Source organism: Cuculus canorus, chromosome 2, assembly GCF_017976375.1.
Source record: "Cuculus canorus isolate bCucCan1 chromosome 2, bCucCan1.pri, whole genome shotgun sequence".
NCBI lineage: Eukaryota > Metazoa > Chordata > Aves > Cuculiformes > Cuculidae > Cuculus > Cuculus canorus.
This window is the reverse complement of record NC_071402.1, coordinates 35,649,593-35,676,412: the sequence shown is the minus strand read 5'-3', so window position 1 is coordinate 35,676,412 and position 26,820 is coordinate 35,649,593. Positions and strand designations below refer to the sequence as shown.

At 38.2% G+C, this 26,820-nt stretch overlaps 1 protein-coding gene across 9 annotated transcripts in view; it reads right to left on the bottom strand.

Moving 5' to 3' along the window:
• The window catches only part of NCOA2 (nuclear receptor coactivator 2), a 190,205-nt gene that overhangs the window by 53,328 nt on the left and 110,057 nt on the right, over nt 1-26,820 (bottom strand). For all 9 annotated transcript variants that reach the window (XM_054057479.1, XM_054057488.1, XM_054057485.1 and 6 more), the window contains 2 exons: nt 25,018-25,119; nt 23,959-24,131 (listed from right to left, as the gene is read on the bottom strand). In XM_054057479.1, coding sequence (XP_053913454.1) covers nt 23,959-24,131; nt 25,018-25,100 — 256 coding nt within the window. In that variant the 5' untranslated portion in view covers nt 25,101-25,119. The remainder of the gene's footprint in view (nt 1-23,958; nt 24,132-25,017; nt 25,120-26,820) is intronic.

Sequence of the window (26,820 nt, the reverse complement as noted above, 5' to 3'; positions counted from 1 at the left end):
TGTAAAAGCTAGGGCTATACGGCAATCTAGAATATTAAAAATCATTACTTTTTATTTTTAGTATTATGCAATAGATTATTTTTAATAAATATGAAAGCAAACCAAAATGATCATAACAAGAATTTGTGCCTTCTAGATCAATAAAACCAGAAGAAAATTAATTGGAGAAATTATTGAAAATATCATGCGTGGATGGAGCAAAAGGCCCTTGGAAAATTATCCTTAGTGAAAATTGAAGCATCAGTCATGAAATTGAAATGTACAGTATTTTCCACCATCTGTAGATCTGCAGTACTGCAGCCAAAGTTCCTCTGAACACTTTCCTCTGCAGAGGTTATAAAGTCAGTGTGAATATACGTTGCTCAGACATACAGGAACTGCATCTGACAACCTCTGGGTGTTCTCCCACCAGCGATCACCTGCTGGCAATAAAGCTTTGGTCACCTGGGCAGTCTGATCCTTGATTTCTACAGTTTCTTGCTTTCATGAAAAAAGAGTCACAATAATCTTAACTGTCTTCTTAGAGTGTGTTCATACACAATAAAACACTACTGTGGATAATAATGGAACAAAGTTGTTCTGAAGATGGACTCCTGCAACTAATGCAACAATTTCAAATCACTTTGATTAGCATAATCTGATAGAAATAAATATGCTAGAAATAACTATTAACCCTTCCTCTGCCACTTAAGCTCACCAGGAGACAAAAACAGTGTTTCTGGTTTGGACTAAGAACTGCAGTGGAATTTTCTTTCCTTTTTTTCTTTTCTATCGTCTACTTTTGGCAAAACATAGAGATTAACAAAAAAAAAAAAAAAAGAACAATCCTTCCCATACTAGAGTATAGCAGAGTTGGCACCACACGATCATACAGCACTGAAAACATATTCTAGAAAATGTGAAAGAATTCTAAGAGTCTAAAAATAGAGTTGAGCTTTTAATAAAGTCAGTGATAATATTTGTTTCACATCTGTTCTTGGTAGCATAAAGAGATCCCTCACTTCAAACTGCAAAATATTCTACTGGATACAGATACAAGCTTCCTGCTTTCATCCCCTGACTGCTTCAGCCATTGATACCATCTTGAGTATTGTAGAACAAGGGATTATCTTCACTGTGCTGGAAAGGAGGGGCTGTAGATACAGTACAGCAATGGTATGCAAGCACATTCACTACATGGTATTTCCTGGTTTCACAAATTTACAAACATTACTTCTTACTGATAATTTTTCACATAACACAAAACATTTGCTGAACATTTTTTGCATTCTTAAAACCAAGCTAATTCAAACCACCAATAACAAGCCTATAAAAACAACTGTTCTTCTTTATGCACACAAGCAAGGTTTTATACAAAGAAAAAAGAGAAAGACTTTTACTACTGTAATGGTAATTAACATAGACACCTGACACCAGGTCAGACCACAGATATCTCAAGCCTCACATCCAGTCTCTCAAAGGCCGCTTTCCCCTCTGTGCATGAAAACGCCATTTAGACCTACACCTGCCTCTCCAAGTGATGATGACAATACACTACTACTCATGACATCTAGGTTAGGCATTCTGAAAAGCATTATAAATCACAAGTGCTCCCAAATGATAGACTTTTGTAATTGGATCTGTAACTTAATTGTGTAAGAAGTTTAGTGGCTGGAGAGCTTAGAAGAGGCTATACATGAAGGCCATGGGTTCCTATACATTTATTTAAATGGCATTGTATAGGAACCCATGGCTTCAGACAGCCTCTGAATAGGACCAGCAGTAACTTACGTCGACACTATAAACCGCAGCTACTGATAATGCCAAGCTGTGCAGTACATTATCCATTTTGACTGAACTACAAAGTTTCTCGTGAGGACTCTACCAGCACACACAGGAAAAGTAAATGCAAACCCTGTCAGCGGTGTTGTCCTGCAGACAGGCATAGGGAATGTCTCAAAACGCAAATCTTCTCTGCAGTGATAAAGCACGTGGGGCTAATTGAGAACAAGGATTTGTTGCAGGAAGGGTGGAAAAATCCAACAACCGATACATGAATTTCTAGTGCTGACAACACTCCTGCATTTATGGCGAGTTTCGTGTGTGTGTGTGTATTTTTTTTTTTTCCCTAACAGTTCCAGCTTCTGGTGTTAAGTACTGGTGCAAAACTGTAAAGTTTACTTTTCCTTTTTTCACTTCTATCTTTTTTAGGTTCACTGGGGACCCTAGAAACAAATAAAAAGCACAAAGAGTTTATTATTTCTACAGTAGATTAATGATTTTTTGAATGTTAGGGGTTAGGAAAATAGCAGCAGAGGCCAAACCTTGCAAAGCCTCTCGGAAGCCTTTTTTTCAGCCCCATGGGAATTCCTGGTATTACCCTGTTACTAACCACAGCTGCTAGATTTTTCCACTGTGGCCACTAATATGAGAGCGGGTGCCAGTTTCCTGATCTCGCACCTTCCAGCGATGCTGCCTCCTAGAACAGCGATGCCCCTGTTCAAATGTAAAACACCAGGAGAGCACTACCATGTATCCTATGGGTCTAGTGGCAAAAACAGAGCAGAGGTTTAATATGGAAAGAGAAACACAGCCTTGTGCTGGTGGAGGAAGTGAGCAGGGTGGAAAAGGGCTTCCCATGGCTTCATCTCTATGCAGGGAATTCTCCGCTGGAGACTGAGTGTTAAATTAGAAACCAATCCCAACCTTATGAGTATGGCTACCAGGGATCAAGCCTATTTTATCTAAATTACGGTGGAATAGACTTCACACACATGAAATAATTATTAGCTCTGCTCAATTACGAGTTTAGCCTAGAGAAAGAAAAAAAAATTAAATAAAACAGAAGTACTCCTGAGAGAGATACTACAAAGAATATACATATCCAATTATGTAGCATTTTAGTGATGTGTGGGTTTTAGACTTTAAACTGTGGATGTGTTTACAACTGTATATGCATTAATAAACTAAAATACATATTAATATTTTCAATTGGGCAGCTTCCTAGTGATCATAAACGCTATTTACTTTTCTATGTTAATATATGGAAAAAAGAAGAGGAAAATAAAGCCCTCACAAATATTTTCTGACAAGTCTATCAGTGGGAAAGCCTCAAGCTTTATTTGAAGCTCATTCCAGATTCTGAAAGCAAACCTTTGTGAAATCATATTAGTTTAACAGAAATTTGTAAGTCAGAGAAAGAGAAGCCAAAAGCAATAGTTGGAAGTCTCCTGCTATGTTTTCACTTAGGAAGCTTTCTTGGTTTTCCATCCTCCCAACTCAAGCTATGTGGGTTCTCTCTGGATTTCTGACAACAGCCTCAGAAGTGTTACTGACAGACATCACATTCTCTTGGTTGTGTTTCAAACCCTCCCTTCTGACAGGTGGGCAGGCAGGACAAGCTGAACCACCCGAAAAGCTCTGTTTGTCTGTATTCAAGTTCTACTCCAACTTCTTTAACAAAACCAACTACAGAAGTTTCCCCCCCTTCATGCTCTGCAAAACCAAAATGCATTTTAAAAGGAAAGAACAAAATCACAGCTTCTGTAGGGACTACAAAAAGATGAAGCACAACCTCAGAGAAAATCTGTATCAACACACATTTAGTTCATTTTTCATAGGAGAAACACGGTTCTTCATAGAACAAGAGGAGCAAAAAAGAGATGCTGGCTAAACACTAGACAGGGCAGCACTCAGGGTCTAAAAACTACTGAGAAAAAAGGTTGAGGTAAAAATAGTAGGTAAGAAGTATAAGCAAAGAGATTTATTAGAAGGGATACTAGAAAGCTCAGTTCCGCACATTAGAAAAAAAATCACATGAATCAAGAATCTTATAACAGTAACTGGAACATGACTTGAAAATGACTGTAAATACTATATAATGTTTAAACATGGCATTAAATTTTACACTACAATTGTCTTGGAACCAACTTATAGTCTCCATTTTTTGTATATATTAGTCAATTATTTTTGTCTTGCCTCATGCATATTAGTAAGTTTAGCCTGTGTGATCCTTCTCATCTCTCCTAAAATTACTGTGCAAAAATAAATCCAAACAAACAATCAAGGAAACAGTAGAAGTATGTAACCGGCGAAAGATAAGGGTAGATACAGTATTAAAATTTAATGTTACCATATAATAGAAAGCATACTTAGCTAACTGTTAAATTTTAGTTGACATTACAAGTCTTGAGTATTAGATTTAATGACATTTGAAAGATTAGATTTAATAGTATCTGTGCATGCCTATTTCTAAGTAATGATATTGACTATGGCTGTGGACAGAAACTTTTTAACATGAATAGGGCCACAGAAAAAGGACCTTCAAATGTATCAACTTGAATAAAAAACAGAAAAAAACCCAATGAAAAAAGAAAGCTTATAGTTGGTAATGTGAGTAGTTTTGGATCACTACACACGATGAAGCACAGCAGTGAAGAACGTGTAAGTTATTTTGATGCTTGGTTAACCACAGGGAAAGCAGCCCTGCCTCGCAGCTGCGTAATTCAAAGCACTATGATCCACACTTCATATGGAACATGATATCCACATGCACGTTTCTTACCCAGTTCCCAATGCCTCAACACAAGTTGGGGTTTTTTTCCCTGAAAGCAAGTAATTTTTCAAGAAACCAGTGCCTAAGAAACAGCAACTATTTCGGCAATCAATTTTAAGACCAGCTTATCCATCCCCGTCAATAAAGTTAGTTACTATTTTAAGGAAGAGATTATGTAGTGAGGTTGCTCTTTCATCATAAAGCATACATCTGTCCAGAGCAAAGAAGCTATTAAGACTCTTGAATATGCTCCTCCCCATCCCCCCAAAACTATAGATCAAATCTTATAGGAAAAACTATGTAACATCTCAGGAAGGTTTTAGGAGGTAAAACAAGGGAGAATTATGCATCTGTATCAAACTAAAATTAGAAAAGCTGCCATATGGCAGCAGTCAGCAGCACGTTCTTATTCATTAGGAAGCATTCTGCTAACATAAAAACACAAGGCCTTCCTGTGCTCTCCAAATGTGTTTATCTTTTCAACATTAATGCATGATATATCATCAGGCTGCTGAAATCTCCTGCAGTGCATATTAAAAAAGCACAGCTGCACTTCTTCTTAGCACGTTTATTCACTGTGAGCAATCTAAGGGCACAGCTTTGCCCACCTCCCTGACTCACAGCCTTCTTGTTAGCATGGCTCTGCTCTCCTTCAGTCGGAAAGGGCCACATGCCCACCCAGCTCAGCCCCACTCCACACCTCCCCATGCCCTGCTCCACTCATCACACCCACATGGGTTTAGCTTCATATTTACAACTGCTGGTGGGAGCACGCTGAAATGGTAAGTGACCCCAAGGCTTAAGCTTAAAAGCCTGCAGAAAGCCATAAGCTCAGTTATTCACTCAGGAGTAATAACTTAAAACACCGTAACTACTTCTTTGTGTTTTCAACTTCTAATTGGCACAGCTGTTCTCCTGCCCCACACATTCCTGCCACACTTTCCCGTTGTAAGCATCAGTAAAACAGGAGCTCTATGAGAAACTGTATTCTCACAAAACCACTAAATACAGGTAAACATTCCTCCTTTTCAAGCTTTAAGTGATATCTAACCTTAGAGAGTTCTTTAACAGTAGCCAGTGGATAAAATTTTCATGGACACCGAAAGTAAAATAAACACTGAAATACCAAGACAGATTTAGGAAGAGCAACAAATGGAAGTAATAAAATGTAAAAACAATACTAGTTTAATTTCTCTTAATTTTGACATGTCTCCATCATTCTTTTTTTGTAGAGGTCAGCATTTTTTGTCACCCAATACAACTTCTGTAAGAAGTACTGCCTAAGAAATAATTGCCCTCAGCTCAGTTAAACAGAAAAAGAATCGGACTATCAAGGACAAAAATAACTTAAGTCAACTCACCAAGAATAATATTTAACTGCTGGACAGAAAGAAGCCCAGTAACTCTGTATTTTTTGCTAAATACTTTCATACGAATATATCTATCTTTTCCTTAGTTTCTTCTTGTCATCATTCTCATTTTGCCTGTCATTTCTCTTGTCACATCTACAATTCCTTTTTTGTCTCATTTTTACAAGACTCAACGGTCTGTTTCTTGGAAGTGAGAAAGCAGACAGGTGGCGGCGGTGGACGCAGCCCCTTCTTCCTTCCCTTGTCCCAGAAGCCAGTTGGCTCCAAGCTCTGTGCGCCAGGGCATCACAATGCTGCACTCCTGGCACATAGCTCCATTCAGAACACTGAGGGCGAGTCTCCTCATATTCCTCTATGAATACACTTAAACAGCTTCTCTGAGATAGCTAACTCTTGGACTTTACAGCAGCAACTAAAAGCGACAATTTTATTTATAGGAATAGTCTTATTTACAGAAATATGCACCTACTGTTCCTGCATTTATGTACTTAATGTAGTGGCGTGGATAAGTCACATCTGGGACAACCTCAGGAGTTCATTAGTTTCTGGTAGGTTAAGGACTGGGGACTTGTATCGGATTTACGTGGCAAGGTTTTGGGAGCAGGGGGTTGGGGCTGACAGAGATGGTTTCTGTGAGAAGCTGTGCCCATGTCTGATATTGGGAGCCAATGCCAGCCGGCTCCAAGACAGACCCATTGCTGGCCAAGGCCAAGCCAATCAGTGATGGTGGTAACACCTCTGATATAATGTATTCAAGAAGGGGGAAACCCCCTGTGCAACAGCAGCAGCAGTCAGAAGAGAATATGTGTGAGAGAACTCTGCAGACACCAACGTCAGTTAAGAAGGAGGGGATGGAGGACTCCACACTGGAGCAGACTGGTGTGCCTGAAGGAGGCTGTGACGCTGTAGGAAGCCCATGCTGGAGCAGGTTCCTGGCAGGACCTATGGACCCATGGAGAGAGGAGCCCACACTGGAGCAGAGGTTGGCAGAGGTTCAGGACTCTTGACCCCATGGGGGAGTCCCGCTGGAGCGGTAGTCCTGAACGACTGCACCCCACGGAAGGAACCCATACTGGAGCAGTTGGTGAAGAATGCAATAAAAATACAAAACAATACAGTAGGTAAAATAATTTCTGTGCTGAGATTACTTCTAGTATTTTTATTTATCAGTGACACAGACATAGAAGGACAACTATCACCCTACCATTCAGGTGAAATCTAAACTAAGACTGAAAGCAATCCTGGATCCAGAAACTATTTCTCACCACATGCCTCATTTTAAATTGTTAGAATACATAAAACTACCATATTATGAGTAGAAAGCTGCTTTTCATTAAGATCTCTTGAACATGGAATTAACCGTTCATCGCACCTTCATCTGTTGACCCCCATTGACCTTTTCCACTAAGTTTTCATTAGTTTGCATTTATTTCCTGTGTTTTTAAGGTACATTCTTTATCCCATATTAAAAAAAACAACCATCTTTCTAGTGTATATTGCCTGACTAGAGAAAGAACATAGATAAATTAATCAAAGATGCTGCCTGTCCAGGAGACTTCTCTATCAAAAAGCCAAAATCTAGGATGCTGCTAAGAATTTATAATTTTCACTGGTTTAAAATACTCTTAAAAATACTGATGTTTGGGGGAGGGGCAGGGGTTGCATTTACACTTACTAGGAACATGTAGCATTATAATCTCAAATCTGCGATTGGTTGTGGTGTAATTCAGAATATAAGTACCTAAAATACAGTACTCGCACAACAAGGGAGTATACATGATATATCAGGTAGATTGGCTGTCAGTGCCTCACCCAAAATACCCTCTATTTAACCAGTTACTTATTCTATTCTGGAATCAGATAAGCAGATTCAAATATATGTATCTATAGCTGAATACACAAACACACAGTCAGGAAACAGTTTTACCCCAGTTGGTATCTAGATAACTTCAAAACACTCACGCAAGCTACTCAGGCGCCATGCATCCATCAGCATTGACTTAAAATCTGCTACATTAATATGGCTTGATTTCAAAAGAAAGAGCCAAGCTAACTAACCTGAAATATTAGAAAATGCACTGAAATATTAGAAACAAATATTTGGCATCACTTAGTTTAACAAAGTAATTATTTTCTTTGATATGTACTGACTTAGGACAGAAATTTTTTATGTATTTTTTGGCATTTACAATTCTTTAAGTGTTAGATATTTACTTAATGAGTAACCTCATCTTGTTTTGATAATTCATCTCTAAAAACAGTATTAATATCAACGTCTACATGGTGGGAGCCCCATGTTCTTTAACATTTTGGCTGAGTTGATGTTTTCAAAGACAAGAAATATGGCACACACTGATAATTTTGTTCAAAACAGCGTTTCAATACTGTCTCAGAAATAATATATTGCTCTCAGAAAAGTTAACAGCTCTCCAGTTGGTTCTTTGACGCATAAAAACACAGGCAAGATTTTGAAAATAAAGATACAAGGGTTAACAGTATTTAGACTAGAATCTGCAAATGCAATTGCCAAGCTAATTAAATTTATAGGTTTCCAAACTTAGGCCAAAATAACATACTGCAAAGGCATGTTAATCTAGCCAGACTTCACTTCTTGAAGCCTCGTTCTTATGTACTCAACCAACTGTTAAAAGGAAACAGATGACTCCCTTTCTTCAAATGCCACATTGCCACGATTACAAAATATCTTCTTTATTTTAGGATGCTGACGATAAATCTTGGTGACACACTAGATCATTCACAACAACAGGCAAAGATCTTTTTGCTTTTATAAATTGCTATTGACAATTGCAAAAGTTTTCAAGATACCCAGTATGTCACTCCAAAAAGAAATACGATGGATCATGGGCTCCCTATGAGCTCATGAAAGAAAAAAATTTCCATAATAAAGTGTAGGCCAAAATAGAGCACAGATAATTGAAGACAGTTAAGGAAGAACAAAAACAAGTTTAATTTAATGTGTCCATGTTAACATAGATAACAAGGCTTCTACTGCTTCTTATAGTCCAGATTATTGTCGATAAATCTTTTATAAAAAAGCTCTAAAACACGATGGACAAGTGAAGTTTTTGTCCTATAATAGCTCAGTGTGGAGAAATGGAAGCTGGGGTCCCTCTTCTTGCTTGTGTAACCCACCAACACAGGCTTCAGACAAACATTTAAGTCAATTTAGATACAGAAATGTTCCTATTATTGCAAGGAAAGCAGAAGGAAAACCAAAAGCTTCCTAAAACAACCTGCTTATTTCTGCGTGTTAGTTACTTAAAGGAATTTTTAAATCCAAATCCTTTACGAAACTGCTTTTAATATTACTTTCATATATTTAAACAGTGGATACGTTACTTCAGGTACCTTATGAATTCGGCACGGCTGTTAGAAGAATGGTAATGACTATTAACGTGTATCATTCAAGATATTCTCTAAAATTAAAACATCTTTTTTTCCACTACCATAAAAAAGTTTGGCTTATCTTGTTGCTGAGATTTACATCTAGATAAAGTCACGTTCAAACTCAATTACGTTAATTTGTTCTGTCACATTTTAAAATGCCTGCTAATAGAACTGATAGGTACAAATGGGTTCCCTACAACAGACTAAACCATACTTACAACTTAATTGATTAGGCTTTATCGTTTCTTTTTCTCTAGTTCAGAGTAATGAAGAAGGAATTGGCACCTCGTCTTAAAATAAATCAGTATAATCCATAATCAGAAAAATAATTAAACACAAAAAGTATTGCTTTCTCTATTTTCTCAGTAGCTTTATCAGTTATCCTTTGAGGAGAAACTTTGTCTGGCCTTAAAAACAGTTTCCTCAACCTCAGGCAACTGGCAGCTTGCTGGAAAGGATGCTCCTTGACGTGGCAGTAGGTCTACTGTGGCCAGCCCTGTAGCCTCACTGGTCTTTCAGAACCCCAGGTATGACCCAGTCTGGGAGTGAGGTGCCCCTGTTTGGGAATCGTCGCATTGAGTATGCCAAACAAACGTAGCTTTAACCAGAAAAGATTGAAGATTAAAGGTTGGACTCCAGTCACGCCCCTTGTTGGCATGAGGGTGGGTAATGCAGGTCTGTCACCAAGTCTGTGCATAAGATCAAAACACAGAATCTTTTCCTCTAGTATGCAATTTACTTATTCGCTTGCAAAAATGAACATGGATGCCTGCTCCTCACTTCACCCATTACAGTATCAACAGGTGAGACCTTTAAATAATAACTGTTATTTCCACAGGATTATGGGTCCTAAAGAGCTAAGGATACTGGGTTTTAAGCTAAGTATCTAAATTCTAAGCCATTTGTAGACCTGGGCCAAATTTAAAAAAAAAACCAACAAACAACAGAAATCGAATTCCCACCTCTGCAAAGGGTTTAAGCTGTTGAAATAAATGATATATGCTTCTTGTTGAGCTTTGCAGAAAGAAAGGATGACACCCACAACCACCACAGCTCAAGGAAAAGAAGGGTAGTCTTACACAATGACCCCAAGAAAGCCAATATCCTCCTTCTGTTGTATTTAATAAATCTAACTTCTCTGCCTGTATCACTGATACAAAAAAAGCAAGAAAAAAGACACTTACTGAGCATCTTTACATTTTAAGCTGCCACCTGCAAACACATAATTATATTTTGAAGATTAAATATAATGTCTTGACAAGGTGTATTATAATGTCCAGCTAAAATCAGCATCTCTAGCAGCTAGACAGGTGGTGACTCAACTTGCAAGCATAGTAGTTACAATAATCCTTGATACCAATCAGTATAACACTCAGCAATTTATTAGTAATTTTCTCACATTCCCTAAAACTACTTTATTGTATCACATTGCAGCACTAAAAGAAAAAGTGGTATCAGAGAGGCCACAGTGAATGGAATAAAACTTGCACAGATACAGTGATGCTGGTCCCAAAACTATGCCTAAAGCCACACGAGAGGCAAGAGAGAGCATAACTGAGGTAGAAGTGAAAAATAAAGCACAGAACAATTTAAAACAGAGAAAAGAACACAGCAAGGGCTGAAAAATAAAGCCCTTTGAGGGAAAAAGGAGACATAGAGAATTAAATAGAAAATACATTCTACATAAAATATCATTTTTGACAGCTAGGGACAGGGAGTATTGCATTCAGAAAAGTCAAGGGGGATGTTAAGGAATCACTAAAGATAGCAAATGAAACTCAAACATTCAAATATTTCCTCCACGCTAAGGAGGTAAAAGGTTTTGTAGAAAAGAAGGAAGATAGGACTAATTTTATGTTATTGACACAAAATATCTCGATATTTTTCCACCTAACACAAAAACAAAGAAAGAAGAATCTAAATGAGGGTCCCCATGAGTCTTCTGATCTATATTTACAATTTGCAACCTTCACATCTCTTCCTCTTTTGTTTTTTTCATCTCCAAGTGAACCAATTGTTATATTTAAGCACACTTCCTCTTCAATGTTGAACACAGGCCGAGACCTAACCCGACATAGAATAACCCATCTCTGGTAGACATGTCCCTCAGAAGGATCATGGGAACCACAGGTTGTTCCAAGTCTTTCTAGGAAATTATGCCTCAGAAGAAAAAAATACCAGTAAAAGGCTAACGCTCTTCTTGCTCACACATCTTAAGATGACTAGAGACCACTCTAACTGTTTAGGTGGATCTCTGTAAAGATCCCAAAATGTTTCACCAAGTGATTCCTGCATCATGCCAAGAACCTCCACTGAATTACAATATATGTTTTGATGGACATCAAAATCTGACTGGGAGGGCTGATAGAACCCACCAATTTCTTCATTCAGTTGCTTCAAATTTCAATTAACTTTCCAGTAGGAATCTGCCCCTTATCTATGAGTTGGCTTTGGCAACAGATTCCAAGTGTTAGGCTGTATCTTGCCTTTGCCTGTTAATGTCCTCTGTGGCAGACACACTGTGTAACTCTATCTCACTTTGTGTCAGTAAGCAAAGCAAAGTTTATAGGGATGCATCTTCCTGCTTCAAGATGAATACAGCCTCAGTGAACAGAGGCACCACACTGCCTGCTGCTTCTTTCAAAAGGGCATGTGGATACTATTTCAGACAACATGGCAATATCTGGAACATCTCCAGTTATGGAGTACCTACTTTTAAAGTTTTCTACTTTAGCAGAACTAAAATTTATGTACTTTTCTGTCACCATCTTCTGACATTTCCTCTGATCTTCTGCCAGCTAAAGAAGAACGGTTTGCTTTCCGAGGGAAGAGGGAGAGTATGTGTGTGTGTAAGTGTGTAGTGCACGCACCAGAATACCAACTGTCTTGTAAAATACATGTAGATGTTTCTATACACTTTGATGATGAAAGGAAACAAAGCATATATACAAAGCATATATGTCTTGACTGTCTAGGCATCTGCCTGAGGACATCCCCTAGGAGCTCTACAGAGTATGTATGACAGAGAAAGTAACCAATCATTTACCACATCATCCTTCAAACTTCAGTCTATTTTTTTTCCCCCAGATGCACACTGTGGGTTTTCATAAAAGAAATTGAAAGCTGAAGCAGTAATTGTTTTTCGTATCCTCAGTCATTTCACATTCAAGGACCCTTATTTCTAGCTAACTGTGCAGTTCTCCACATACAGGGTCTTTTACAGAAATAACAAAATGGAATGACTTAGAACAGATGCAATTATCCTGGTTCTAGTTTGAACACAGAGAAGCCTTTGATCAATACCTAATGTGCTGTGAATCCACAGTTTTTCAGAATTCAAACATGGTATGAAAGACACTGCACCCTATTGTGAGTAAATATTATATTATCACTTTTCAGACTGCAGTCCTTAAAAAGATAAAAGCTCTGTAACAAAAGCTAGGTTCCTTATAATAGATGATCTTATTTTGACTGAAGTATCATGACTACTCTCAGTAAATTAATTTGCTATTGCATAAATTAAGCTCCACAGAGACAGTCAAGGTAACGTGAAGTCTCCTTCTTCATTTACTTGCTTTACACACTGCTGAGATTAGTATTTTGCATTCACCTATCCAAAAGCACACAGCAAGCCCTGGTGTTCAATAGTCAGCACCTCTTACACTGCATACCTTCAGTAATAAGAGGCTACAAACACAAACAGTAAGATTTGAATCGGCAGTCCCCAACACTTTTTAGCACCTAAACTCAGTACTACTTCTATAGCACCTCAATGTCTCTTACTGACCAGACACCTCTGAAGACAGCAGCAGCTGGTGAGAAACACTAGATTCAAGACCTTGGCCCGTATTGAGGAGGGCTGGATGTTATCTTACCTCTCTGTATTTTATTTTTTTCCCAAATTTAAAATGCTAAATGCATTCATGATATTTATAGTAATTACAGATTACATGTAAGCTTTTCATAAGAGATTACACGATAAACTTCAGAAGCAACACTGTAGAGTTTTGAAGTTTAATGTGCTCAGTGACAGTTTAAAGGCAGCCTGAGAACAATATACCATCTGCAAGGAGATAGTCTCCAAAATCCTGAATTTCAGGAAGTCATTTTTACTGCAATCCCAGAAATACACAGACCATTCTATGATGGTTAACTATTAAAATAACAAAACTGAAACATTAATAAAAATATTCTCGCAAAGAACAAAGAAGGAACACTTGAGACATATCCCCCAAAGTATGTTAAATATAGGAGAGGAAGCTCAATCCTTTATAGCATTCCCTAATATTGGTATTATAGGCACCTTAGATTGCAACCATTTTGCAGCTACAGAACACAAACCAACGATGCTCCACTAATTTGAAGGTTTTTCCTTTTGGTCATTTAGAAGCTATGAAAGAAAACAAAATAAAGGAAAGCAAAATACAATCAGGATGCAAAACAAACAAAGTTTTCCTGTGACACCTGGCAATAATTACTTTTTCTACCTGAAAAAGACCACCATCTTAACAACTAGGAGTGAACATTTACTTTCTCTTCAACGTTAGCTCAGTCATTGCTGGCATGATTTGACCCATGTGGAAGGGACCCCACCAAGAATCTGTGGCGAGACAGATCCTCTCCTCCTGGTCCAACAAAAAATACTGCTCAGACTCACAACACTGCTCAAACGCTACTACCAGGGTAAGGGAGGGAATGGAAAATCACGGCCGGGAGTAAGACAGGGTTGGTGGAACCAGGGTCTCATGTCCCACAGATTAGGTTGCAGTCTGCACACCAACACATCTTTAGGACCACTCTATTCTCGCTTTTAGTCAAAAAAAATAACAAAATTGACCTAAATCTCCTAATCAGTTTATGAGTAAACAGTCTCATTAACCTTGGTGAACAAGGCTATGTTTATTCTAAAACAACAGAAAGGACTTCAGTCAATATTAGGAAGCAAAAAATGACAACAATCCACTAAATCCTTTTAAATGTATATATTTTATACCAGTCCAACAATTCTAGTCACCTGTTTGATGATAATTTTTGTTCTTTTCCTTAAAACAAGAGAATCACAGACTGGTTTGAGTTGGAAGGGAGATTTAGAGGTCATTTAGTCCACCACCCTGCTGCCGTAGGTAGAGAGATCTTTCGGTAAATGATGTTGCTTAAAGCCCCATCCAACCTGGCCTTGAACACTGCCCCGATGATAGGGCATGCACAACTTCTCTGGGCAACCTGTTCCAGTGCCTCACCATCCTCACAGTAAAAAATTCCTTCCTTATGTCCAATTTAAATCTACCCCCTTTCAGCTTAAAACTGTTGTCCCTTGTCTTATCACGACAGGACCTGGTAAAAAGTCTGTCTCTCTTACAAGCCTCCTCTATACATTGAAAGGCCACACTAAGGTCTCCCCAGAGCCTTCTCCTCTCCAGACTGAACAATACGAAGTCTCTTAATATCTTGATCCCAGCGTGGACACAGCTATATCTAACAAAGGCATCTTCAGCTACTCCTCTCATAAGTGATATCAATTAAATTATAACACCGCTTCCACAGAAAACCATTACTACAGCTAAATTACCATATTTGATCTGTAGATAAGGCTTAAGACAACTGTTCTGCATGATATGCAGCTCCAGGAAAGTAAGCACACCCCAGGAAATTTCCCACTTGATGGGTCTGCTGGCTGATGACTATTTTTCACCAGAGCCAGAAAAGAAACTGATGGTCTGCATTAACTGAAACAAGTTTAAATTCTTCAGTAAATCAGTAGTTCTCTGGAGGCATGCAAGTAGTAAAGTCAACATAACCGGTTATCTAGCCAAAAAGCTTTACAATGTACACAGGAAGATAAAAGCCATTTTCAGTGCAGCACTCTCAGCTGCAGTTAGAATCCAGTAACAGATTTTTTTGTAAATGTTCTGCATAAATTACTCAACTTCACAGCACAAATTCATGTGACACTCAATATAGTCTTAAAATCCTATCAAGCTGAAAGTACAGCACATATAAATAATAATAGCTGTGCAGAACTCCTTCAGAAAAAGATTAAACACTTGGCACCAATTTTTAATCTCCTGCCATCTGATATATGATTAATACAAAAAATATAATTACAGTAAAATTGACCAATAGAAATATTTGCAAAACAAAAAACAACACACAAAAATGAGTCTGCACATGCTCCTTTCTCTTAATATCCTGATTTGGTAAGATATTTATGCATATTACTTTAAACCTTTAAGTAGTTCCACTGACTTAACAGGGATTACTCATCTGCTTAAAGTTACGCAGTAGCTTAAATACCTTGAAAAATATCAATCTAAATTCAGATCTGATAAATTCAAAGTAGCAGCAGCCAAAGTCTCATTACAACTTTAAGACCATGCTGTTTTCCTTCAGCAAGTGATTTTACTTGCTTACAGGCACTGGAGGCAACAATAGACTATATGCTGAAGTGACCCTATGATTTCAAAAGTAGTATTGCTATGCAGAAGCAAAACCCGTTTTTTGCTATCAAATGTGAAACCAGAAAAAGAAGATATATATGAATAACAATCAGCCTTCTTTTTAAGTTAATACAGCTTCCATGCAGGTTCCATAGCTCTGGCATGTGTCTCTCCACCAAGTACTTCTTCTCCTAGTGTTGTTTCCCTTTCCCACGGTGATTCAGTCTGTCCAAGGTCTGTCTTGTCTGTAAGGCTATTCTGAAAACAAAATCTGACAACTCAAGACTGTACATTAACAGCTAGACTGATAATTACCACCTTGATATCTCTTACAAACTACTGAAAAGCTGATGTACAGAACATAAAACCTATTTAGAAACTGGTGACGCACAAAAGCAGGACTCTGCAGGAAAATGGAACTGAGACATAAAATTGTGTTTGGGGTTACTTTGGCACAGTAAGTTACATTCCACTGCATGTGAATCCAAGTAAGACAGGTGGATGCCATCCTAAAAAAAGGCTACAAACACAGAAAAACACGAAGAGTAGAAGAAGAAAACTAAAGAGATGCAGACCTGGAGCTTATTAAAAAGTACTCAGGGTACTTGAGAAAAAAAAAACAGAACAAAATCACATCTCGTACTTGATGTCAGTACACATTCTTCAGCACTCCTACTTGAAGGGGTCAGAGGAGACTGCTTAGCTAGAGAAACTGCTGAAGAAGCTTAAGGTGACACTCAGCATCCTCTGTACTTACTGCATTGCATTGCTGCTATCCAGAGAAGAGTGTAAAAGCACAACTAGATAATGAAGAAAAGAAGGCTTCAAAGGCTGAATCAGGAGATGCTCAGACAGTGAAATGCAACAATCTTTAAAATGTGAGCTATTTGCCAGCTGAGACTGAGGTTAGCATGATGGATAAAAAGAACTTTAAACTGAGGAGAAAGGTTTAATTTTTATATCCTGCTTAATACCTAGAAGGAAAAAAACCCAAACAGCTAAAGGGGGCAGAGCAACCAAAAACAATGAGAAAAAAATCCTGCAAACATAATGAGAGGAGTCAGGCAGCTGACAAGACTAAAGGAAAAGGAATACTTTTTTTGTAGGTACAAAATCAAATGAGATTGGTGTGGAACAGTTCAACTGACTGTAAACTGTGGAAGAAAAGAATCCATAGTCCTTTTATTTGCTGTCAGAATTTTATCTTCAAATACGAAAAAACATTTCCAGCAGGATCGAAACAACTGAAACGAATTCCCCTCAAGTACTAAATTTGTTTCTTAAAAATAAGGTGAGATCCTAAAATCAATCAGACACTATTTTACTAAATATATTTCTTAAGTACAATTGAATGGCTTTATAGCTTTTGGCTGTCTGACATATGAAGCAACATTTACATCAGTGGTCTTCACACTTGCCTCAATCAAGCTTTTTTAATTAAGCATGTGCAAAATGGAAATTACTGTGCTTGTACATATTTGTGTACGTTATGAATATATCTGCAACATATATGACTATTACTCTTTCCAGGTTTCTTAACACAGACTGAAAATAACAGGAGAGCTTACACTTCCATGACAAAGTAACGCAACCATAAAGCCACCATTTTGTATCACATTTATGCTATAAATATGAATAATATTTTCTCAGGTGGTTGAAACAAGTCTTAAATCCCCAGTAGAAATATTGACTTAAGATTTACATGAATACAACTTCTGTTTCATCTTCATGTTAAAACCACAATTTTTCATCTCCTCTGGACATCCACAAATCTTTATCCAATCACTGTAAGATAACATGGTAAAAAAACCTCAGTGGAAAATTAAGCTTCTGTAAAGAAACTTGTCTTCATCTTTCTTAGTACTAAAAACATTTCAAAACCCAGACTGAAACTACACACAACGTTTAGTCACATCTCCCAAATATTTTTAATTCTTCTAATGAATTCAGTTACATGCACGTATTTATAACCTCCTTTCAAACTGTAATAAACCGAATCTCTAACACAACCACAATTAAAGAATCTTTGAAGTATGTATTGTGAAAAATGGTATAAAGATAACAGATAGAGTATTGCAAATATATATTTGCATATAAAATAGATCAGAATAGCATTATAGAAAATTATGCAGTATTACTACAGAAAAAAAAATCTATTACTTTCAGCTACCAGCTCAGCAAGCTTGACAAAGGAAATGAATATCAATCTGTATTTCTTCCTTCCTCGTTTTCATTCCTAGGAACTAGAATAAAGTCTCCTTGTCAAATTTCAGTAGCAGCTATAAAACTTGTTGCCTTCAGTGGCTTTACAAGATATTTATAACTGACTGTGCTTTTCTAAGTAAGTAGACCTTAAAGTGCAGTTCTATTTATAAATTAAGAAGAAAGTTTGTGAAGAATTTTCAGTATTTATATAAAAAATCCAACCTCTTTAGTAAAACTTCTAAATAATAAAACTGTAAAATAAGTTTCCAAGAATTTAATCTAATCTGCCTTTGAAGAAATGTAGAGCAGACACACTGTGAAAGACTGAGCCATCTTAATTTGTCTGTGTTAGTGTAGAATCGCTAAGGAATTTCTGGATGTTAATTTATTTTTCTCCTACAGGTATTTAGTGTAACACCAAATATCAACAAAACCTCTTATCTGTAAGAAAATATTAGTTTTAACATCAGTCTCACGGCACTTTACGCAAGTATAGTATCATTTTCATGACTCTGCTTTAGAAATAAGATACTGTTCAGATAATGTGTTTCACCATTGTAAAGGTCTTCTAACATGTCTTGGCAGTGGAAAAGCAATCAGAAAGACTTGAACAACCTAAAAATGAATGCATTTAAATAATTAATACATATAAGTGCAGGATTTCCAATGTGAGGTGATAAACCACCTAAAAACCAAGAGACTACAACAGTAATAGCCTCATTAGGTCTTCAATCTGCTTGCCTTGCTTAGGTCAGGAGTTTTGTGGCACTAAAAGTATAGGTGTATTGCGCTGTTCGAGTAGTTTTAATGTTGTTGTGGTTTAGCCGCAGCCAGCAACAAAGAACCACAAGGCTGCCCGCTCACCCCTAGTCTATGGGCCACCTCTCTACAATATGTGTTCACTTCGTTTAATCCATGACTTTGGCTCCATCTGCCATAACAATCTTTCAGGGCAGGAGAGATGGTGTGTGTGTGTGGAGCAGGATTGTTGCATGCTGCATCCAGAACTTGTGACTGGTATATCTGGCACAGTCTGTTCCTGCAATCTGCAGGTTGAATATACTCCTTCAAGTAAAAGCAAACCATGGCCTGCACTCGCCTGCCAAGGGGACTGAGAAGAACACATTAGCAGCATCACTTGTGGCATCCCACTTGGCTGCCTTTGACTCCAATTCACATGGAAGTTCTAGCACGTCTGGCACAGCAGCATGAGCTCATTCAGGCCACAATAGCCTACTGTTAGTCTCCACTCTCTATCAGACGTCCACACTGGCCATATAAGACTACTAAACAGTGAGAAGGTCTTACTGATCATTCCTTGGCTCTCCAGTCAACAAATCAACTTATTGCTGGGATTCAGAGTCTCAGTTGTTGTGATAGCGACTGGCACCTGTTGTTCTTCATCAGAAGGAGTCCTCTGAGAGACTGGGTAAGGTAAACAGCTGTTTAATTTCCTCCTTCTCCAAGACCACTGTACCAAAAGCCCACCAGTACCCTTTCGGATCTTTGAAATACCTTCTCCTGATGTCTTTGACAAAGATGCATGGAGGTCTTTGGGCCAGTCACACTGGAGTGGGGGTGCTTCTGCCATGCATTCCAAGTCAGATTCATTTTGGTTTCCACTGCAGTTAGTTGTTGGGGTCTCCCTGTTACTCCAGAAATACAGATGTGTTCTGCCCCTTTATAGCTTGATGGCATCAGAGTACACTGTGCACTGGTGTCCACTAGAATCTTATACTCTGTGGGTCTGACACGCCAGGTCACCAAACCCACACAGACCAATAAATCCCATTGTCCCTTTCCTCCATCAGCAGGAGGCAGGGCCCTTCTAATACTGGTCATAGTATTTGTTATTCACCTCTTGCAAAAATGACTTAGCAGTCCCTTCAATAGAATCAGAAGTAAGATCAAGCCTTCTATTCTACCCGTGGAACTGCCCCTGGAAACTAGAGCGGCATTCTTCCTGGAAGAATTCCTTTCTGTGACAGTTTTTCCTTGCAACTGACATATATGTGCCTTTAGGGTCAAGGTAGGTTTTCCATTCCACTTCCTCATGTCCTCTCCATGGTCACACGGGTAAAATCACAGGCTGTCTTGTGGTGTGTACCCTCTACATCTTTTCTCTTGAGCAGAGGAATGCTTACTCCTAATAGCTGAGATACTGGTTCACGCGTATGAGAAGTAGGAAAGTCCTCTCAGTCGCTGGACTTTCCCGGACAGTTTTTCAAACATGCTTTTGGATTTTCTGGACACTTTTCACAGATGAAATGGAGACCTATGTGGAGGAAGAGAGACTTCCTTCATATTGCTGGAGTTGGCCAGCCCATTCATCCACCGTTTGTGCCTTGCTTTCTCTCCAGGACATTACTGCCAATGAGTTGGCATATGATGGTGGTGCAGTCTCAAGAAACTTCTGCCACACAGGCTGTGTGCACTGGACTTCACTTGACTCTGTGGGTAATTGCTTGTTATTTGGATTATTATAAATCAACTTCAGTCTGGCTAATTCCCTCAGGTACTGGATACCTCTGTTTGTGGTGATCCACTTGCCTCAGTGGCATGTAACATCTTCCTTGAAGGGGTACCTTTCCTTCACTCCTGACAGAAGTTGCTTCCAGAGGCTGAGGGTTTGTATCTTCTTTCCAATTGCCTTGTCAATGCCTCCTTCTCTAGACAAGGAACCCAGCTGCTTGGATTCCCTATCCTCCAATTCCAAGCTATTGGCCCTGTTATCCCAGCATCAGAGGAGCCAGGTAACAACATGCTCACCTGGATGGCAGCTGACATATCTCGCAGTTTATTCAAGGATAGGGATTGGGTGATTACCTCTGGTGTTGCCTCTTTCTCCTGTTCTTGTGATGGCCCTTATGCGTCATCATCCTTCACTAAGAAAACTGATCTGTGTATTTCTTCTGTATAGAAGCAACAGATACTGGCATGGGTTGGTTCTCTGGTTCAGCTGCAGTGTCTGTCACCAGGGTTGGAGTAGCCGCAGTGCCTGTTGAAGCAGCCGCAGGGTCTGCCAGTCCGTTTTCCCTCTCTTCTCCCTGCAGGTGCTGCATAGTATTGGACAGGGCTCAGTAGGCATCGGCCAGGCCCCAGCACTGAGCAGCGATTTGGGTCTCCCTGGAATTGCCAGGGCAACAGCATACTTCTTCCAAATATTCTCCTAGTCTTCCAGGATTCTGCACTTGTTCAGGGGTGAAGTTTCCAAACACTGGAGGTGTTCACCATACCACGCATTTGCCCATGCTATCCCACACACTCTGTCACTCACAACTATCCAGCCTCAGGCAGATCTCCCAGTGATATTTTTGAGTAGTTGTTTAACCTTAAACAAGACCTGAAACACATTTAGTAGACAGCAATAAAAGCAGCACATAGCTGCTTGCTCACTCCTTCTGAACAACCCACCGTGGTGGGATGAGAAGGAGAATCAGAAACGAAGGAGGTAAACCTCATGTGCTGCGATAAAACCAGTTTAACAGGACTGAAAAGGAGGAAAAGAAATAACAAGAATAACAAGAATGATAAAAGAAAATGCAGAACAAATGAGGCACAGCACAAACTGCTCAGCATCTGGAAAACTGATGCCCTGCCTGCTCCCAATCTGAAATCCAAGTTGTGATCACAAGCCACAAACCACGCCTCACAGCCAACAACGCCCACTTATATACTAAGTCTAAGTATACTTATATACTATTCATGGTATCAAATATCCCATTGGACAGTTTGGGTCAGCTGCTCCAGCTCTGTCCCCACTCAGCTTGTGAAAAGGAACCCTACCCTAACCTAATCCAGGACAAATAGTTACTATATGTGAGAACTAATTGTTAATGAAGTGTCTGTTACTAAACAGTATTGCATTTCAGAGTATGCTCTCATTTGAATTTTTTCTTAAAAGGAAAAACATTTCAAATTTGCTATTACAACAGATGTAAATTCTACATTGGAGTAAGTATCAGATTTTTTTATTAGTTTAAAGAACTAAATAAAGAAATAATTTCAAGTAGTTTGATCTTTCTTTCTAGATCCTGAGATGCTATTAATGACTGCCTTGATGGTCTGAGTGTTTTGCAGTGCCCTTTAGAGAGGCTTAAAGTCTAGGCTGTACCACCTAGGAGTTCTATGCAAAGACCCAAACAGTTATCTGACAATCTAATTGTTCTCAGCTGAAGAATCCTGTGCAACAAATCAACATCATAAAGAGTAATTTGGTACCTTTATTGCTAAAGGGTTGCAAACTACTTCTACTTGTTGAAATAAACAGTATTCATTGTGTTTTAGTCTGTCTTTAGAATGGTATTTTCAGTTGTTTTTGCAATAAAACTTTATGAGCTTAGACAATTAAGCTCACATTCAGCTTCAGAACAATTCTGGACCATGATGACTTCAATAATTTAAATGTAACCTGGTCTGATGAAAGCGAACATTTTATAACAATATTAAAACTGGTTTTATTATTTTGGCCTTGAACAACAGAACGCTGGAACTACCAAAGCTGCTATTAGAGTGAGATTTTCAGACTAGATTTTCTAGAACTGCGGATAGAATTACCAAGTGGACTAACAGATTTCTCTCAGTGCACACACTTTCCAGGAAAACACAACTTTTTTTGTCGTCATCTCTTCTCAAGTTAAGGATAAGGAGAACGTGCCTCCTGCTCACAGCAGAACAAAAATCCAAAACTGAAAGTAAGAAAAGGAAGAGGAACAGAAAATAAGGGGGGGAAAAAAAAAAATCTCAAAAGCCAGCAAGGTGCAAAGCGATGATGGACACTGTGCCAAGTTAAGAGTTATACTTCTAATAGGGGCCATGGCAACTTCACTAGATATCCATTTTAAAAATGACAGCAACCTAATAGCAATAAGACGACAATAAACTGAAAAACAGTAAAATAGTAACATTCCCAAAGACTAATCAATTAGAGCCACTTTGGAGGCAGTTGACACAATTTGACACAATTGGACACTTCCCACTTGATTTAGCTTTGAATAGGCTGATGTCTGAAACTCCAGTTCTACTTATCTACTTGTTTTAGAAATAAATCTGTATCTAAATGATACAACACAATCTCCACTTCTATAACTTCACACATACCATACGGAAATGAAGCATTATTTCACCACAGAAATCACAGAATACTGAAAAAGTGAAAAATGTTAAAGTGTTGGAAAACCAAAGGAACTGGTCTAAATACAGTGTATAAAAAGATTCCAATTTTCTACATTAAAACGATACACACCTACTTTAAGAACCCGAATCTAACTCAAACACCTGCAGTGCTATTCATGCCTGCCCGGACAGACCTGTGCAACAAAACTCCCTTCCAAAAATTTAAAGTTTCTAAAAGATTGTTTTTTCTTTAAAAATAGGAAATATCAAAAGAAAATAAATACAAAACTAATCTTCTAGACAAAGAACAGGAAGAAAACTGTCACATTCTCTGGTTTACATTAATAACAGGACCCTATCTAGAGATTAGAATAGCTCCAAATCTATTGTAGTTGAGGATGTGATGTCATCATTTAAGGGACACAGATAATTTAGTCCACAATATCTATTCAAGCCAACAAAAGAAAGCAAAAGGAGGGAATGTAAAGTACTTTCACACCCCACTCTTCTGGATTATTCCTATTTTGCCTGGATTCATCATCCACGTAAGAGTATGTAACTAGTCATCTTCCCCCGACCCCTCAAAGCCATCTTCTAGTTTAACTTTTGTAAAAGCACAAGTGATCTCAATTCCATCAGATGCACATATTGGACTGACCAATTTTCTCTCTCTCAGCAATATCTGAATTTTCTGTGAAGCTTATTTTTAAAATACTAAATATAATGCTTAACACACTGAGTTCACAGAGCATTACAGCATTTTTCATTACTGATTAATGAAAAACATGGGAATTTGCTAAAGAAAACCTGAAGAGACTATTGAGTTTGCAAAAAATAGACCAATAATCAACACAGAAAATATTCAAGGTCAATTAATTAGCCTTCTTACCTTGTTCTTTTATCTGACGAATTTGCTTCACAGTTTCTTTCAAGATTGCACATTTGTCAGGTTTAAAGTTAAAGTTGTCAATGTCATTAAAATTTGCAAAAATTAGCTCTGCAAGTTCTTCTATGTATTTATTCTCTTGCTCACGATTGCGTTTCTCAGTGCTTCTTTTAGGGCTGAAAGAGGAGTTTATAAAAATGTCATATTTAATATCAGTTTTGTCTTAGGTCAGCTCAAAGATGGTTTCAAATGGTTTGAGAGTAGTATAACGAAAACAGAGAGAACTGCCTTTTCTCACTACAAAAAATATAACTTACAAGTTCCTCAAGCAGAAAGGTTTTTTTTTTCCTCTAGAACAAGGGAAGGAATGTCAAAAATAACCCACCACTTATTTTTTCCCAGCACTCAAGTTTTTGTTTCAAAAGAGGTTTGAGATCTGAAATTCAAACCAGGGGATTAATTGAGGGAATGGTATTTGAACACTTAAAAGTATCCCTACACATGGTATTGAGAATTCAAGGAATATCATACAGCGACAGTGTATGAGAAGAAAAACCAGCTTAAAGAGTTACACTAAACAATCCACACTCCCTGACTCTTCGTGAAATTATGACAGTCCTAAGAAACAATGCTGAATGAGTGCTTCTGCTTTAAAATCTATTTGTATTGGTAATGCAAATGCCATAGAACTAAAAAGTATTTTTCAAGTCCCTGATTATGAAGTACAGGAGAAGTGGTAAAAAAAAAAAAAAAATCTTAAGACTGCCACATCAGCAAATAAAGTCTCTGCAGTGATTGGCCAAAAAAAAATTTTTACATAGCTCCTATGTTGTCACTCAGATTGTATATTTTGGCACTACACTGGATTTAAAACAAATAAACAAGCAATAATAAAAGGCAATACTCCCACCCCAATTCCATAACAATACAGAATTACTGAATGAGAGATGACTTCTCTTTGCTAGAATGGCAAGGTTATCATTATGAAAAATATGTGCACATGTAACATTTTTCCAAAGCCTTTCTTTCTCTATCAGTGTCTTCTCACACAGATGTTCTAACCTGGGTCCAAGCTGATCAGGATCCTTGCGCTTTCTTGACTCTGCCCTGGATGGGTCAGAGGTATTTTCTCCCATCCCACTCATCTTGAACACATATCAGCAACTAAAAGGAAGAAAATGCAAAAAAAAAGGTTATGGTGGAAAAGTTGTGAGTTCTTTGTTCGTATTTCCAAGTTTCTTGTTCCATGTTCAACTTGGTTTTCACTTGGCAAGTCTATAATTCGAAATAGTCTGTTTGAAAGCTACCAATAAAAAAACCTGTGCTTATGACTCCACAAAATGCTATACAAAACTCGTTCAGAAGAAAATTTGTGGGCAAGTAAAGCGTCACCATCTCTTTGATTGTCACCAATTATGTAAGAACAGATGAGTACGTTTTGTGCCTGGGTTGCTGAATTTTCATGGCGATTTTGCAGGGTTGAATGAGGCAAGACAAAGGAAAACCCATAGTGCCATGTAACAAGAAAAACACAACAGAACCAAAACACTCGAAATGAAACGTATGCCACTACATGAAAAGGTAGCACATGCAGCTTTAGTTAAAAATCAGAATACAATGCTTGCATTGCTTACATGTACAATATCATAGAAACAGAATACCTGTCAACATTAGATATCGCTAAGGAAATGACAAATATTTTGCATATATAATCTACCTCATAAGGCAAATAACTCGTCAAGCTATTATGTGTTAAAACAAGACAAGCTTATCACAATTCATGCAATAAACAGCCCATGGAAGTCCTGCCCTGCTCCTGGCTGTCCGTTGTCCTACGTACTATAGGAGCACATAAAACTCATCTGCCCCAGGTTTCATACCCCTCAATAAGTACCGATATTTTAGAGGCAGAAAGCACTATCATGAAGGGCATACAGAGATGATGTAAAAGATCAAAAAGCTCATGCAAGAAATGGCAGTTCTAGCTCACCATCTGCTGAGCTGCTGCCAGTTTTGTAAGGAAGATGGCAGAGAGATACTGCCAGACATTTCAGAGAGCTACTGTATTGTTTGGGATTAGCAGAAAAATAAACATGAGGACCATGAAGGAGGTGAGTGTCTCCAGGAGGTGATTCATACCATGCTAAAATAAGAGCTGGAGCCTGTAATTCCGTGATCACTTCACACCAGCATAAAATGGAAATCTTTGTCTGGTATTAAAACAAGGAGGCCCACCCTCCTCCTCCGAGCCCTTCGTTTCTGCCCCACCAGTTCCCTTCCCTCTGCAGGTCTGGTCAGCCGTGCACTGAACACCATGAGAAAACTGCTGTGTGCTAAAACCGTGGTCCCCTTCTCATGTACTTTTTATTTTTGACACTGCGTAAAATCTAGCAGCCAGAGCTTATGTTAGTAATAGGATGTTCACAATGGAAATCTTAGTTTTCCCAATGAACTGAATGAATGAAGAAATGTGCAGAAATAGCCTGGAGACTGAGATCTAAGCAGTTCTGCAGGAAACCTGAGAAAGGCAACTTACTGAAACTTAAGCAAGCAAACAAAGTCTTGTAGCTGTCTCAGATTCAGAGCTGAACACCATCTAATATTTTGCTGAATACAAGAACCCCAAAACATCGAGACTAAAAATTCTTTAGTTTGCACTGATTTTTTTTTTTTTTAAATTTTCAAACCAGTTGGAGGGAAAGTAATTTATTTCTTGGAGATATTGGTCAAGTTTCATGAAAACACTACATCATCCCTGAAATATACAGCTTCCACCTGCTCTTTGACATGCATAGTATCAGATCAGAAAAAATATCTGGCTTATCTTTTTATCAACTATGTCTATACACGACTATGTATATGTAG